The sequence below is a fragment of the Ranitomeya imitator genome, chromosome 4 (genome assembly GCF_032444005.1).
Source record: "Ranitomeya imitator isolate aRanImi1 chromosome 4, aRanImi1.pri, whole genome shotgun sequence".
Taxonomy (NCBI): Eukaryota; Metazoa; Chordata; class Amphibia; order Anura; family Dendrobatidae; genus Ranitomeya; species Ranitomeya imitator.
In genome coordinates, this window is record NC_091285.1 from 202,580,254 (window position 1) to 202,597,157 (window position 16,904).

The window sequence follows — 16,904 nt, forward strand, 5'->3', positions numbered from 1 at the left end:
AACGTAGTGCCGTGAAAATAAAAAATCGCTTTTGTTTACACAAAAATGATCTTTTTGCCCACAAATTTTTATTTTCACAAGGGTAACAGGAGAAATTAGACCACAAAAGTTGTTGTGCAATTTCTCCTGAGTACGCTGATACCCAATATGTGGGGGTAAACCACTGTTTGGGCGCACCGCAGAGCTTGGAAGAGAAGGAGTGCCGTTTTACTTTTTCAATGTAGAATTGGCTGGAATTGAGATTGGACGCCATGTCGCGTTTGGAGAGCCCCTGATGTGCCTAAACAGTAGAAACCCCCCACAAGTGACCCCATTTTGGAAACTAGACCCCTTAAGGAACTTATCTAGATGTGTGGTGAGCACTTTGAACCCCCATGTGCTTCACAGAAGTTTATAATGTAGAGTTGTGGGAAAAAAAAAAATCGCATTTTTTCTACAAAAATGATCTTTTTGCCCACAAATTTTTATTTTCACAAGGGTAACAGGAGAAATTAGACCACAAAAGTTGTTGTCCAATTTATCCCGAGTACGCTGATGCGCCATATGTGGGGGTAAACCACTGTTTGGGCGCACGGCAGAGCTCGGAAGGGAAGGAGCGCTTTTTTGGAATGCAGACTTTGATAGAATGGTCTGTGGGCATTATGTTGCGATTGCAGAGCCCCTGATGTACCTAAACTGTAGTAACCCCCCACAAGTGACCCCATTTTGGAAACTAGACCCCCCCAAGGAACTTATCTAGATGTGTGGTGAGAACTTTGAATGCCCAAGTGCTTCACAGAAGTTTATGATGCAGAGTCATAAAAAAAATATATATATATACCCCAAGTTTTTATTTTCACAAGGGTAACAAGAGAAATTGGAACCCAGAAGTTGTTGTCCAATTTATCCCGAGTATGCTGATGCCAAATATGTGGGGGTAACCCACTGTTTGGGCGCACGGCAGAGCTCAGAAGGGAGGGAGCACCATTTGACTTTTTGAGCGCAAAATTGGCTGTCGTGTTTGGAGACCCCCTGATGTACCTAAACAGTGGAAACCCCCCAATTCTAGCTCCAACCCAACTCCAACACACCCCTAACCCTAATCCCAACCCGATCCATAATCCTAATCACTAACCCTAACGATAATCCCAACCCTTACCCCAAAACAACCCTAATGTCAACCCTAACCATAACCCTAATCAAAACCCTAAATCCAACACACCCCTAATCCTAATCTCAACACTAACCTCAAACCTAACCCTAATCCCAATACACCCCTAATCACAACCTTAACCCTAATCCCAAACCTAACCCTAATCCCAGGCGTAACCCTAATGCCAACCCTAACCCTAATACCAACCCTAATCCCAACCCTAACCCTAGCCCTAAGGCTACTTTCACACTTGCGTCGTTTGGCATCCATCGCAATCCGTCATTTTGGACAAGAAACGGATCCTGCAAATGTGCCCGCAGGATGCGTTTTTTGCCCATATACTTGTATTGCCGACGGATCGTGACGGATGGCCACACGTCGCGTCCGTCGTGCACTGGATCAGTGTTTTGGCGGACCGTCAGCACAAAAAAAGTTCAATGTAACGTTTTTTTGTACGTCGCATCCGCCATTTCTGACCGCGCATGCGTGGCCGTAACTCCGCCCCCTCCTCCCCAGGACATAGATTGGGCAGCGGATGCGTTGAAAAACTACATCCGCTGCCCACGTTGTGCACAATTTTCACAACGTGCGTCGGTATGTCGGGCCGATGCATTGCGACAGCCCCGTACCGATGTAAGTGTGAAAGAAGCCTAACTCTAAATTTAGCCCCAACCCTAACCCTAACCCTACCCCTAACCCTACCCCTAGCCCTAACCCTAGCCCTAACCCTACCCCTAACCCTAATTTTAGCCCCAACTTCTCTTCTCCTGCCGGCCGGCAGATGGAGACAGATGGCGGGCGCACTGCTCATGCGCCCGCCATTTTCTTTTGCCCAGAAGATGCCGGCGGCCAGGAGGAGCAGCAGGAGGATCCAGGGACACAGGTGAGTATGATAGGGTCCCCGAATCCCCCTATTTCTCTGTCCTCTGATGTGCGATCACATCAGAGGACAGAGAATTACACTTAGCTTTTTTTTTTTTTGCGGTCGCCGGTAAACAGTCAATTACCGGCGATCGCAAAACAGGGGTCGCTAAAACCGACCCCCGATCATGCTCTTTGGGGTCTTGGCTACCCCCGGCAGCCGAGACCCCAAAGATTCTCGCGGGGCCGGCTGGCGGGCGCACTGCGCATGCGCCAGCCATTTTCAAGATGGCGGCGCCCACCGGGAGCCACGAGGAGCATCGGGGGAGATAGGTAAGTATTGGGGGGCTACCTGGGACCCCTTTTCTCTATCCTCCGATGTGCGATCACATCGGAGGATAGAGAAATTAAAAAGAGATCGCGTTTTTTTTTTTTTTTGCGATCGCCGGTAAACGGTTAATTACCGGCGATCGCAAATGCGGGGTGGGTTAAAAACCCCCCAAATCATGTTCTCTGGGGTCTCGGCTACCCCCGGCAGCCGAGACCCCGGAGAAAATCCGACTCTGGGGGGCGCTATTTACTTTTTCCACAGCGCCGTTAATTAACGGCGCTGTGGTTTAAGTACCCTTAGCGGCCGCCGTTAAAAGGCGTATCAGCGGTCGCTAAGGGGTTAAGGTACCGTCACATTTAGCGACGCTGCAGCGATCTAGACAATGATCCCGATCGCTGCAGCGTCGCTGTGTGGTCGCTGGAGAGCTGTCACACAGACAGCTCTCCAGTGACCAACTATGTGAAGTCCCCTGGTAACCAGGGTAAACATCAGGTTACTAAGAACAGGGCCGCGCTTAGTAACCCGATGTTTACCCTGGTTACCAGCGTAAACGTAAAAAAAAACCAAACACTACATACTTACATTCCGGTGTCCGTCCCCCGGCGCTGTGCTTCTCTGCACTCTGTGAGCGCCAGCCGGAAAGCACAGCGGTGACGTCACCACTGTAATCTGCTTTCCGGCTGGCGCTTACACAGTGCAGAGAAGCACAGCGCCGGGGGACAGACGCCGGAATGTAAGTATGTAGTGTTTGTTTTTTTTTTACGTTTACGCTGGTAACCAGGGTAAACATCGGGTTACTAAGCGTGGCCCTGCGCTTAGTAACCCAATGTTTACCCTGGTTACCAGTGAAGACATCGCTGAATCGGCGTCACACACGCGCCGATTCAGCGATGTCTGCGGGAGAGCCAGCGACCAAATAAAGTTCTGGACTTTCTGCTCCGACCAACGATGTCACAGCAGGATCCAGATCGCTGCTGCATGTCAAACTCAACGATATCGCTAGCCAGGACGCTGCAACGTCACGGATCGCTAGCGATATCGTTCAGTGTGACGGTACCTTTAGTCAAAGTCCAGACCTTAATCCTATTGAGAATCTGTGGTCAGACTTGAAGATTGCTGCTCACCAGAGGAAACTATCAAACTTTAAGGAGCTGCAGCAGTTTTGCCTTGAGGAATGCGCAAACCCAAAATGTCACAGTTGTAGGCATGTTCTTTACATGAACTGGAATTCCAGGTTGTGAGGTAGCAAAGCATAATAAATGCCATGGGGGGTGAATAATTTCCCAAGTCACTATATATAGTAAAATAATCAGTTGTTAGTTTGGTCATTTCCCTTAAAAATGTTAACTGGGTTATCCAGGACTACATTTTTTGGCTCATAGTAAAAAAAAATAATTAATTAATTCAGCTGCTGCACGTCAACAGAGCAGCTCTTCCTTTTCCGGGCTGCTCTGTCCACGGGGCGGGACTGCCAACGTGCTGATTTGCAGTCGGGCTCCCCGCAGTTATGCAGCAGGGAGTTGGCTGTCAATCAGCATTACATAGTTAGAAATGCCCCACCATCAGAGCAGAAAAGAAGCCGCTGCTCTGTCGACATGATGTCAGCAGAAGCGGTGACCCCCTTTGTGCTGGCAAAGATCTGCCCTGGGCAGAACATACAAGTAGTTAGCAACTATATTCCTGTTAGTTCTTGGGCCCATAGTAAAAAAATTAATGTAGTTCTGGACAACCCTTTTAAAGTGCAAAATCTGAAGTCTGGAAGACTAAATATCTTCTTATTGCACATACCTAAAAAACAAATCACACTGCAATTTCATTTTCTTTTAGGAAGAAGAGCTGAAAAAGGCCATTCTAGTGGTTTTTGCAAATAAACAAGACATGGAACAAGCAATGACCCCTACAGAGGTAGCAAATTCACTAGGTTTACCCGCTCTGAAAGATCGCAAATGGCAAATTTTCAAGACTTCAGCTACAAAAGGCACTGGCCTCGATGAAGCGATGGAATGGTAAGCGAGTCAATGTATAAATTTTAGGCTATGTGCACACGTTCAGGATTTCTCGCAGAAAATTCCTGAGAATTCCGGACATTTTCTGCAAGAAATCCGCAAGAAAACCGCATGCGTTTTTGCCGTGGTTTTGACGCGTTTTTTTCCGGACACTTCCCAATGCATTTTGGAGTGGGAAATCCGCAAAAAAAACGGAAAATTAATGAACATGCTGCGTTTTTTGCCGCGATGCGTTGTTTTCGCGGAAAAAACGCATCATGTGCACAAAACATGCGGAATTCATTCTAAATGATGGGATGCTTATTGTATGCGTTTTTTTTGCGGTTTTATAGCGTTTTTATCGGGAAAAACCGCAAAAAAAACGCAACGTGTGCACACAGCCTTACAGTGCAAAAGTTCTTGCACCAGCATGTGAAGTTCTGCACTGAAGCTATGGCAGGTGCAGTGAACGGTGAAGATGTCACACTTGGGTGTCGTGATTACAGCACCTGAGGCAGGAGTAAACTGGGGAGTAGACTCCTCATGGCTAATTAGGGAATTTGGAGCAATGTAAGGGTATGTGCACACGTCAGGATTTTTTTCCTGACAAAATCCTGAGAATTCTGCCAGAAATTCGCGTTTTTTTCGCGCGGATTTCTCGCGGAATTTGCGCGGAATTTTTGCGGATTTTTTGCGTTTTTTTTTTTTTTTTTTCCCTGAATGTTATTTTTGCTATGGAATCCGCAAAAAATCCGCAAAAAGAATGAGCATGTCCGTTCTTTTTGCGGAATGCGTTTTTTTTGCGGAAAAAAACGCTAACATATGCACAAAAAATGCGGAATGCATTCTAAAAGATAGGATGCATAATGTTAGCGTTTTTTATAGCGTTTTTATAGCGAAATTCCGCAAAAAAAACGCTAAAAATCCGGACGTGTGCACATACCTTAAAGGTGTTATTTACTGCTCATATCAACAGTCTTGGAACACAACACACTGTAGTGCAGTAATATGGCTCTGAAACATACTGGTAAAATTTTGGGGTCCTTAGGGGATCTGACAGATTTCTTTTAACCCTTAGAGGCCAGGGGTATTTCTGTTTTTGCATCTCCTTTTTTTGCTCCCCTTCTTCCCAGAGCCATAACGTTTTGTATTTTGCGGTCAATATGGCCATGTGAGGGCTTGTTTTTTGCAAGATGAGTTGTACTTCGGAACAACATGATTGGTTTTACCAAATAGTCTACTGGAGAACGTGAAAAAAATTCAAAGTGTGGTGAAATTGCAAAAAAGTGCAATTCCACAATTTTTTTTTTTTTTGTAACCACATTTACTTAAAGGGAACCTGTCACCCCCGTTTTTTCAGATTGAGATAAAAATACTGTTAAATAGGGCCTGCGCTGTGCGTTACAATAGTGTATGTAGTGTACTCTGATTCCCCACCTATGCTGCGAAATACATTACCAAAGTCGCCGTTTTCGCCTGTCGATCAGGCTGGTCAGGTCAGGTGGGCGTGGTGACATCGCTGTTTCTTCCCCAGCTTTCCGTTGGTTGCGTAGTGGTGTGCGCATGTCCAAGTGCCCGAATCCACTGCGCGCAGGTGAAGAAAAAGCGCGCGATCTGCGCTATTACCCTTGGCATCGGTGGGGGCGGCCATCTTCCTGAGGCCGCGCGTGCGCAGATGGAGTGCTCTGCTGCACGGGGCTTCAGGAAAATGGCCGCGGGATGACGCGCGTGCGCAGATGGAGATCGCGGCGGCCATTTTCCCAAAGCCGAGTTTGCATCTCGGCTTCAGGAAAATGGCCGCCGCGATCTCCATCTGCGCACGCGCGGCATCCCGCGGCCATTTTCCTGAAGCCCCGTGCAGCAGAGCACTCCATCTGCGCACGCGCGGCCTCAGGAAGATGGCCGCCCCCACCGATGCCAAGGGTAATAGCGCAGATCGCGCGCTTTTTCTTCACCTGCGCGCAGTGGATTCGGGCACTTGGACATGCGCACACCAATACGCCACCAACGGAAAGCTGGGGAAGAAACAGCGATGTCACCACGCCCACCTGACCTGACCAGCCTGATTGATAGGCGAAAACGGCGACTTTGGTAATGTATTTCGCAGCATAGGTGGGGAATCAGGGTACACTACATACACTATTGTAACGCACAGCGCAGGCCCTATTTAACAGTATTTTTTATCTCAATCTGAAAAAACGGGGTGACAGGTTCCCTTTAATGCTAAACCTGACGGGCCATTAGGATTCTCCAGGTCATTGCGGGTTTATAGACACCAAACATGCATAGGTTCATTTTTATTTAAGTGGTGACAAAAAATCCAGAGTTTGTAAAAAAAGAAAAAAGTTACTTTTTCCAATACCCGTAGCGTCTCCATTTCTTTATCGCTTCATTGGGGGACACAGACAACCGTGGGTGTGCTGCTGCTGCTAGGATGCTGACACTATGCAAAAAGGGACAGTATACACCCACCGACAGGCACCAAGCACCTCAGTTTGTGCTTAGTGTCTGTAGGAGGCAGACCTGGATCGTCAGATCCGCTGCTTACCTTTTGTTCCTTTACATGTTTTATTGTTTTTAGTAACATTCTCTTTTTGTCTTTCAGATACAGCATTTCAGGGAAACAGGGTATTATCACTCTGCCTTCCCAGGAGAGGCGGCTGAGCGAGCAGTGTGGTGTTGCCCACATCGCAACTCTCAGACCGCCGGCAGGACATTATCCCCTGTCACCCTCACAGGTGCTCCAGAGTCTAACTGGTGGCGGTCCTAGCCAAAAATGTCCCCCTCACCCCTCTCCTCGGAGAGGGCCGAGAGGAAGACGGTGGTGACCTTCCCCCTGCGCTATAGGGGTTGATGGCGTCTTCTGGATGAAGGATTTCTGATCCAGCGACCCTCTCTATCATGGGCCCCTGGACGATCCTCATATCATGTAGAGCCGGATTTCAAGGAAGGTAATGGATCATTGTCCCTTAACTCCGCAGCGCTCGGGGGGTTTGTTCCCTTATAGACTCCTCCCGCTCCCCGCAGCAGTACATTCTAAGATTACCGGGTCTCTTTCTTCCTGACGTCTTACTTTCGCCGCCCTGGCTGGCCACGCCCCCTGCCTCAGGCGCGCTTTCTCTGCGTTCTTTTTCCTCCACTCAAGACTGCTCTTTCAAATGTGGCACGCCCACTTTATTGCACGGCCCTATCAGGAGCTTTGGCTCACTCACCTCAGCGGTCAATCTTTAGGCACGCTCCTCCTCTTCACCGCAGAGACTCCTGCTTCTGCAACTCCATGCATGGAGGGATCGTGGTGTTGGGGGACACAGATAACTCTGCTGTCTGCGGTACGGTAGGCTTGTTTTTCGGCGCTATCTCTGCTCCTCTCCTCGGTATCTCCCTTATACTGCTACAGGTTCACCTAAGCCTGTTATTATTAGTATAGCGTTTTCAGAATCTCCTTATGTCCAACTCTTCTGGAGCCTCCCTCTCCAAACCTACCATAACTCATTACACCTGCGCTCGCTGCAAGAAAAAGTGGTCAGTAGGCCAATCGTCGCCTTTCTGCCAGTCCTGCAGTCCTCCTACCATGTCTGCACCGCAGGAAGCTTCCAACTCTCGGGATGAGTGCACTCCCCCTCCCCCAGAGCGGGCCGTGGCTGTGTCCCAGTCAGTATCTGATTTGACTAAGGTTTCCCAGTCTCTGGTCCAGGCGCTTGAACGACTTCCACAGCTATCTGCAGCCACCAGTGCTCCGAACATCTCTCATGGCGATTCGCACGCACCTGATAACGACCCTCAGAGAGACAAACCAGCCAGCCGTTATAGAAAGAGGACTCTGGCTCTTCGTCCAGCTCTCCAGGTCCCTCCGCAGCATTCAAGCTGCTCTCCTCTTCCCAATTCCCCTCTTCGGAGGAGGACCTTGGGTCTGATGTGGATTCCCAGTCCGGGTCTGACTCCGTTTCAGACTAGACTTCTAGTATGCAGGCTATCGTGGATAGCCTCATGTCAGCTATCTCTCAAACACTCAAACTAAAAGAGGACGAGGCTCCTCCCCAGGACCCTTCCGTTTCCTTTAAGCGGGTCAAACGTCCCTCTCGCTCCTTTCCCAACCACGAGGAGTTTGAGTCTACCCTGTCTAAGCACTGGCAGCATCCCGAAAAGCATTTTTCGGGCAGAAAACATCTGGACGTTCTATATCCTTTTTTTTTTTTTTGCCAATCTTCTTTCTAAGTGGGCAGGGTCCCCCAAAGTGGACCCGCCAGTATCTCGTCTTTCTTCTAAGACGGTTCTGTCCTTACCGGATGGTGCGTCTCTTAAGGACACAACGGACAGACAAATTGAGGCACTAGCCAAATCAGCCTTCGAGGCAACGGGCGCTTCCCTCTGTCCCAGTTTCGCCTCCACCTGGGTGGCGAAGACTGTCTCTGCCTGGGCCAAAATTCTTCGCTGGGGCATTTTGGCTTCAGCTTCTCCAAACGAGCTAGCTGAACTTGCAGACCAGATTACCCACACTGGCAAATATCTTCTCAGTGCCTCATTGGATGCAGCAGCCTGTGCGGCCAGGGCGAGTAGCAACATCGTCGCTATTCGCCGCATTGTTTGGCTGAAGGCATGGAATGCTGATACTACTTCTAAGAAGTCCCTCACCAACTTAGCCTTTCAGGGTTCCAGGCTTTTTGGAGCTCGGTTGGACCAGATTATTTCAGACGCAACTGGAGGCAAGAGCACATCCCTTCCTCAGTCCAAGCTAAAATGCTTTTTCAACAGAAAAGGCCCTCGGCCTTTTCGTCCCTTTCGCCGCCTCAGACTCATCACAACAAGAGCGCCCCGCGGCCTCGGGAGAACGCTGAAAACCTTCTTACAAACAAGCCCCCAGTTGGAGGCCCAGGGGTCCACCTTCCAGGTCCTCTGGTTTCCGTTCCAACAGATACCGTTCTAAGTGACGGGTCGCCCCCACCTGGGAGTCTTTCCAGGGTGGGAGGCAGGCTTCTTTTCTTCAAGAACGTCTGGTTGTCAGTGGTCAGTGACGCCTGTGTCAGAGAATATTACCTCCGGCTACAAAATCGAATTTTCCTCCCTCCCGGAAAATCGCTTTTTTCTCTCTCGTCCACCCAAACAACCGTCCCAATTACCCGGTTTGCTTCAGGCCGTGGCGTCCCTGGTTGCTGCTGGAGTAGTCGTCTGCGTTCCTTCCAACGAGAGGTTTTCCGGGTTCTACTCTAACCTCTTTGTAGTCCTGAAGAAGGATGGTTCTCTCAGTCCGATTCTGGATTTAAAGGGCCACTGTCACCCCCCTCCAGCCGTTATAAACTAAAAAAGCCACCTTGTGCAGCAGTAATGCTGCATTCTAACACGGTGGCTTTTAGTTTTAGGTTCAAGTATACCCCACGTAAAGCGTTTTTATTCTTAGCCACAATTCCTGTCTCTAGCCTGGCATTGCGGCCAGCCACCTTTTGGAATCCCCGCCCCGCACTGTGCATAATGCATAACACAGTGCGGGGCGGGGATTCCAAAGTTGGCTAGCCGCAATGCCCGCGCAGTCTGCAAGCCTGGCTGGGACATCAGACGGCCAGAGCTTACTGCGTCTGCGCAGTACACTGCACAGGCGCCGGTTTTGAAACGTACACAGCGCTGAGGGGGTGGCGCCGAAAGCGCAGGAAGATTGGAGTGACGGCAGAGGAGCGGTTAGAGCTGGGGAGTGAGGACCCGCCTCCCTGACTAGAGACAGGAATTGTGGCTAAGTATAAAAACGCTTTATTTGGGGTATACTTGAACCTAAAACTAAAAGAGCCACCTTGTTAGAATGTACGACTGGAGGGGGGTGACAGTGGCCCTTTAAAGCTTCTGAACCGCCATTTCCGACCCCGCCACTTCAGGATGGAATCCCTGCGGTCAGTGATCGTCGCCATGGAACTCGGGGAGTTTCTCTGCTCGGTGGACATTCAAGATGCGTACCTTCATGTTCCCATTTGTGTACTGCATCAGAAATTCCTTCGGTTTGCAATTCAAGACAATCACTACCAATTCACGGCCCTTCCTTTCGGCCTGGCGTCTGCCCCCAGGGTTTCCACCAAGATCATGGCGACTGTCATGGCCATTCTTCATTCCAGGGGGATTCTAATTATCCCCTACCTGGACGATCTGTTGATCAAAGGGTCATCTCATCGAGACTGTGCTCGAAGTCTCCAAATCTGTCTGGACACTCTGACTCATCTCGGCTGGATTATCAACCGAGACAAGTCCTCTCTGATTCCTTCCCAGCGCCTGTCCTTCCTGGGCATGCAGTTCGACACGAACTTGGCTCGGGTCTTTCTCCCAAAAGACAAATTCACCGTTCTCCTCAAAGCGGTCCGTTCTCTGAAACACCCTGCTCCCCGCTCACTTCGGTTCTGCATTGGAGTCCTGGGAAAGATGGTTGCCTCCATGGAGGCCGTACCCTTCGCCCAGTTCCACACGCGCCCTCTCTAGCTGTTTCTTCTATCCACCTGGAACAGGTCCACGAATGCCCTGGACCGTCCCATTTGCCTTCCTCTCCAAGTTCGTCAGTCCCTAACCTGGTGGACTCTGTCCTACTCAGTCCTGAGAGGAAGATCCTTTCTTCCCCTTCAGTGGCAGGTCATCACCACCGATGCCAGTCTGCTCGGATGGGGGGCAGTCTTCCGACATCACACAGCGCAAGGTCGCTGGTCCACCCAGGAGGCTCTTCTTCCCATCAACCTTCTGGAGATCAGAGCAATCTTCCTTGCCCTACTCCACTGGCAACAATCGGACAATGCCACGGCCGTGGCGTACTTGAACCACCAGGGCGGGACTCGCAGCAGTCAAGTAATGGCGGAATCAGCAAAGATTCTTCGGTGGGCGGAACGTCACGTTCCGGCCATATTAGCCGTTCACATTCCAGGGGTCGAAATTGGACAGCCGATTTTCCTCAGTCGCCAAGGTCTGGCAGTGGGCGAGTGGTCTCCATCCCGCAGTCTTCGATCAAATTTGTCTTCGCTGGGGCATTCCGGACGTCGACCTTATGGCGTCTCGGATGAACCACAAGGTGCCTCAGTTTGTCGCCAGATCCCGGGACCCTCTGGCCATCGGCCACGACGCTCTGGTAATACCGTGGTCCCAGTTTTAATTTCTCTACCTGTTCCCCCCTCTTCCCCTAATCCCAAGGGTAGTAAAAAAGATAAAGCTAGAGGGGATTCCTGTTATCCTGATAGCGCCAGCCTGGCCAAGGCGTCCATGGTACGCAGAGCTAGTAAACATGCTCGCGGATACCCCTTGGAATCTCCCAGATCGGCCAGACCTTCTCTCGCAAGGCCCTCTCTTCCACCAGAGTTCTCAGTCTCTGAGTTTAACGGCATGGTTGTTGAGGCCGCGGTCCTAAAGGAGTCCGGCCTTTCTCCACAGGTCATACAGACCATGATCAGTGCCAGAACGCCGGCGTCTTCTCGCATTTACCATAGGTACTGGAAGGCTTTCTTCCGGTGGTGCGAAACAAATGAAGTCTTTCTGATGTCTTTTTCCCTTTCAGGCTTCCTTGACTTTCTTCAGTCAGGTCTCGACTCGGGTTTGTCCCTCAGTACCCTAAAGGGTCAAGTCTCCGCTTTGTCCATTCTTTTCCAAAGGGACTTGTCTTCCATTTCTCAGGTAAAGACCATTCTACAGCGAGTTGCGCATCTTGCCCCTCCTTTCCGTTCCCCGTTGGAACCTTGGGACCTTAATCTGGTTCTCGGTGCTCTTCAGGCCGCTCCCTTTGAACCTCTTCAGGACGTGTCATTTTACCTTCTTTCTTGGAAGGTGGCCTTCCTCATTGCTATCACATCTATTAGGAGGGTCTCCGAGTTGGCAGCCCTATCCCTGCTGATCCCCGTTTCTTCATCAGGATAAGGTCGTTCTTAGACCGGTCCCTGAGATTCTTCATAAGTTCATCCTCTGGAGAGGTCTCTTCACAAACTGGATGTTGTCAGAGCCATTTGGGTCTATCTTTCTAGAACTGCCCCTTTCCGTCAATCCGATTCTCTCCTTGTTGTTTCCGAGGGTCGTCGGAAAGGCCTTCAAGCGTCAAAATCCACGATCTTGCTTTGGATTCGCTCAGTGATATCGGAATCCTACCGTGTTCATGAGACACGGCCCCCTCCGGGGGTGCGAGCGCACTCCACCAGAGCTGTCGGAGCTTCTTGGGCTGTTCGTCACTAGGCCTCCGCCTTGCAGGTTTGCAAGGCCGCAACCTGATCGTCTTTGCACACTTTTACGAGGTTCTATAGGGTTCATACCCAAGCCTCGTCTGATGCAGGTTTTGGTAGGAAGGTGCTACAGGTGGCGGTTGCGCACCGGCCAACCTGAGCCATTCTCTTAGTTTTTTTTCTAGTCACCCTGTTCTGGGACTGCTTTTGGACGTTCCACGGTTGTGTGTCCCCCAATGAAGCGATAAAGAAAGAGGGATTTTTGGTACTTAACGTAAAATCTCTTTCTTGGAGCCTTCATTGGGGGACACAGCACCCTCGCTACTTGTTTGTTCTGGGACTGTGTTTGGGGCCTGGTGCCCCAGTTGAGTTGGTACTTATACTTTCTGAGTTATGTCGCTTCTCCTACTGCTTTTTACACCAACTGAGGTGCTTGGTACTTGTCGGTGGGTGTATACTGTCAGGGAGGAGCTACTCTTTTTCCCTTTTTGCATAGTGTCAGCCTTCTAGCAGCAGCAGCATACACCCACGGTTATCTGTGTCCCCCAATGATGGCTCCAAGAAAGAGATTTTACGGTAAGTACCAAAAATCCCTCTATTTCAGGATCCAGGGCTGGATGTGGGCTTATTTTTTGCGTGCCGAGCTGATATTTTTATTGATACCATTTGGGGTAGATACGATGTTTTAATCGCCCTATATTGTATTTTAATGCAGTGTTGCGACGAGCAAAAAAAATTTAATTCTGGCATTTTTGTTTTTTTTCGTGTTACGCCGTTTAACCGTTCAGATTAATTTATTTAAAATATTGATTTGGTGATTCTGAACCAAAAATGTATAATTTTAACATTTTTGTTTTATTTTGAATGGGGCAAATGGGGGGGGGTGATTTAAACTTTTATATTTTACTATATTTTAAAAGAAAAATATATATTTTTTTACTTGCTGAAGCTTAAGCCCTGCTGTGTCTAGCAGAAATGCTCACTTGCTATGAGCGCCGATCACTGTCCACCAACCCGCAATCATGACGCGGGCGCCAATGGACATGTTTTGTGACGCGCTTCCTAGGCGTGCATGTTAAAGGCGCTGTCAAGAGATTTACAGTGGTATTTAACATGTTAACAGCCACGGGTGGATCACGATTCCACCTGTGGCTGTTAGGGGTACGTGACATCTGATCAGATCAGCTGTCATGAGTTGGAAAAGGTGCAGGCTCATCGCACCAAACAGTGGGGAGGCACCTTATGACGGACACTGCACTTTATTAGTTGTTAATGGGTTAACCCAAATATTAAGGGACAATGTATAATATGTTGACTGCTATATTTTAGCTGTGGATGTCTATAACCTAGGTAACGCTTAATTTTGGTGACTTTATAGTTTGAGACTTTGTTTTCCTTGTATTGCAGGCTAGTGGAGTCTCTGAAGAGCAGGCAGTAATGCTAACCTGCCCAGCACATTCCTTTCTATTCTTTGTCCCATTATAAGAACGGCTCTAGATGTACATATGCACCATCACTACGCTCCAACAGTGATTGGCCAGGGAGTCTGACATCTCTACCCATCTCCAATCGCTCTGTATCATACTGAACTTACTTTTTACACCTGTTCTGTAGGCTAGTTTAACTTTATTTATGACTGTTTTATAAGGATAATTACAATTTGGGGAAATGCAAAATTCAGTTTTGAGATCACATATCTTTTTCTCTTTATGTAAGATTTTTTTTTTCCAAGATGTAATAACCTGATTTTTATGAGGCCATCTGGAAGAATGGCCTTCGGCTGTGTAAAGACTCTACTCTGAAATCCATCTGTATAAAATAAACATTTATTATAGGAAACTTTCAGTGACACCTTCATTTATCAGTTTCTTTTTTTTGTATTGGAACTTAGCGTTATGATGTGTTCATATTGGCTGCTGTGATTTAATTAAAGCATTTTCCCCCTACCATTGGGGAGGATCCCTACCAATCTTGAGTATGAAGGCTCTGCCGTTTAATGGTTCTTTCATGGTTCCGTTTAGCTACCGTGCAGTGAAAAATAAGAGCGAAAAGGCCGCAATGCTAAATTAGAATTGAACATAGATCAGAAATGCCATAACATGTAGGGAAACCGCTCTTAGTTATATATCCCCCTGTTGATATTCCTGGAACACCCTTATTGTAGTTCTTAGCTGGCTAATATACTCTCCATCTGGAGTCCCAAAAGACTTCAATAGTGACCGTGAAACTCTTTATTTGGAAATAAATACAAGAGGTCTTTGATGGAAGAGGAACATTAGTCTTAATTTACAAGATCAGCAAATTATTAGGGAACCAGTTTTCTAAGGAGATGTAATAGCCTGCAGTTGATAGGACAATGAAAAAAAACTTAAAAAATTTCTGTGTATATAAAACTCAACTCTAGCCTGTCTTTCTAACATATGTGAAAGAAATGGAAAAGGCCAGTCTAAAATCAAGCTTTATCCTGTAATAGGACGTTACCTTTGTAATAAGTGAGTCCATTAAATTTTTTCGCTACTTAATATACCATCATCAACTGTGATTCTGTATTATTGAAAATTGGAAGTACATATTAAAGTTAGAATGGGGTCATCGTGTAGAGACTGTATAAAAGTTGCCATCGTTCTACTGACTCGATAACTGAAGAGTCCATACCTCCTTGTGCATTATTTTCAGCACAAAAACTTCACCAGGAGCTTCACGGTATGGGTTTCCATGGCCGATCGGCTGCATGCAAGCCTTACATCACCAAGTGCTGCGGAATATGTTGGCGCTATTTATAAATAAAAATTATTATTATAAGTATCGGATGGAGTGGTGTAAAGCACGCCACCACTGGACTCTGGAGACATGACAAATTACACTTCTCTACCTTGCAGTCTGATGGACAAGTCTGGGTTTGGTGAATGCCAGAACGTTATTACCTGCCTGACTTTATTGTGGCAACTGTTGTTTTTTAGGGATTAGCCTAGGCCTCTTAGTTACAAGTTTAGGTAAATCTTAAAGCGTCCGCATGCCAAGACATTTTAGACAATTGTATGCTTTCAACTTTATGGGAAGAGTTTATTTAAGGCATGGTTTGGTGTGAAAGAACTTGATTGCCGGCAGAGCACCAATATGAACTGCACCAATCTTGTGGAATGAACTAGAACAGAGATTGTGAGCCTATCTTCTAGCATCAATGTTTGACCTCATAAATGCTCTTCAGGATCAATGGGAAAACATTCACACAGACAGTTTAAAATCCTGTAGAAAGCTTTCCTGGAAGAGTGGAAGTTGTTTCAGCTGCAAAACGGAACCAACTCCATAGTAATGCCTATAAATTTTAAATGGGATGTCGCAAGGGCTATGTAGGTAACTTATAAGTGCTTCTTACATGTCAGCAATTACATGTATTCTCTACAGTACTTCCTATTTTGTGAGTGGCGCCAATACTGGGGCAGATGTTTGTGTTTTTTTTGTTTTTTTCTTAGTCTAGCACTGTGTTTTAATAGCATCAAGTATTCTATTAACCTTTTACTCGGCCAGACACCTGGATGCCTTTTGGCTTGTTTTGCATTCATATTTTCTTAAAAAAATGCTAGCGGTTTCTTCAATATTCAGTGTAGTGGAAAAAAACAACTGGAAAATTTATAGTAAAAGAAATTCACCAAAACCACGGGAAAACCCTCTATAATAATTCGTTGTCCAAAACCGTTGGAAATGTCCAAAAAAAAAAAAAAGACACAAAAGAATCTTGAAATAGTGAAAATAGTAATTATTTATATAGCGTCAACATATTCTGCAACACTTTACAATTAAGTTTGTACAATAAAGACATCACAAAGTAACCCACAGTTCACCGGTTACGGGATGAGTGAGGGTCCTGGTTGCAATCTATAAAGAAATAGGGGGGTGTCATAGAAAAAAATCCTTAATACATCTAAAGGGAGAAGAGCTGACACTTCAAACTCCTTTTGAAGTAGGTCCCCACAAGGAACATATGGGGAAGAAGGAAAGTTACTTATAGCTATTGCTAGGGAGAGAGTAACTAATTAAAAGAGAAATATGGAGCGACATAACACCTCATTTCCTATGAAGCAGTGTCTCCCTTCAGTGTCCAGGTAATTAAACAGGAAAAATCTTTTCTGGGAAACCAAAATGAGATCTGTTTACACAGGGGTAACTTTTGTTCTCATCAAAGCATCTTTTGTAGACACTCTTGTCTCCAGATAGGAATATTGGGGTTTGTATCGATCCAATATTTATGGGATATACAGCTCTGGAAAAAATTAGGAGACCACTGTATAATGTTCAGTTTCTTATTTTTCTCTTTATAGGTATATTTTTGAGTAAAATTTAATTTGTTCTTTTATTCTGTAAACTTCTGACAAGTCTTTGTATTTCCAAGCAATAAATTTTGTATTTTTTTCTGTAAAAGAAAAAGTCAAAAT

General features: G+C 47.1%; 1 protein-coding gene across 1 annotated transcript in view; it reads left to right on the forward strand.

The window, feature by feature from the left end:
• Window positions 1–14,310, forward strand: part of ARL1 (ARF like GTPase 1) — a 36,351-nt gene extending 22,041 nt beyond the window's left edge. The window contains exons 5-6 of the mRNA XM_069764292.1: window positions 4,152–4,330; window positions 13,879–14,310. Of these exons, the coding sequence (XP_069620393.1) occupies window positions 4,152–4,330; window positions 13,879–13,909 (210 nt within the window). The 3' untranslated portion in view covers window positions 13,910–14,310. The remainder of the gene's footprint in view (window positions 1–4,151; window positions 4,331–13,878) is intronic.
• Window positions 14,311–16,904: the final 2,594 nt, after the last annotated feature.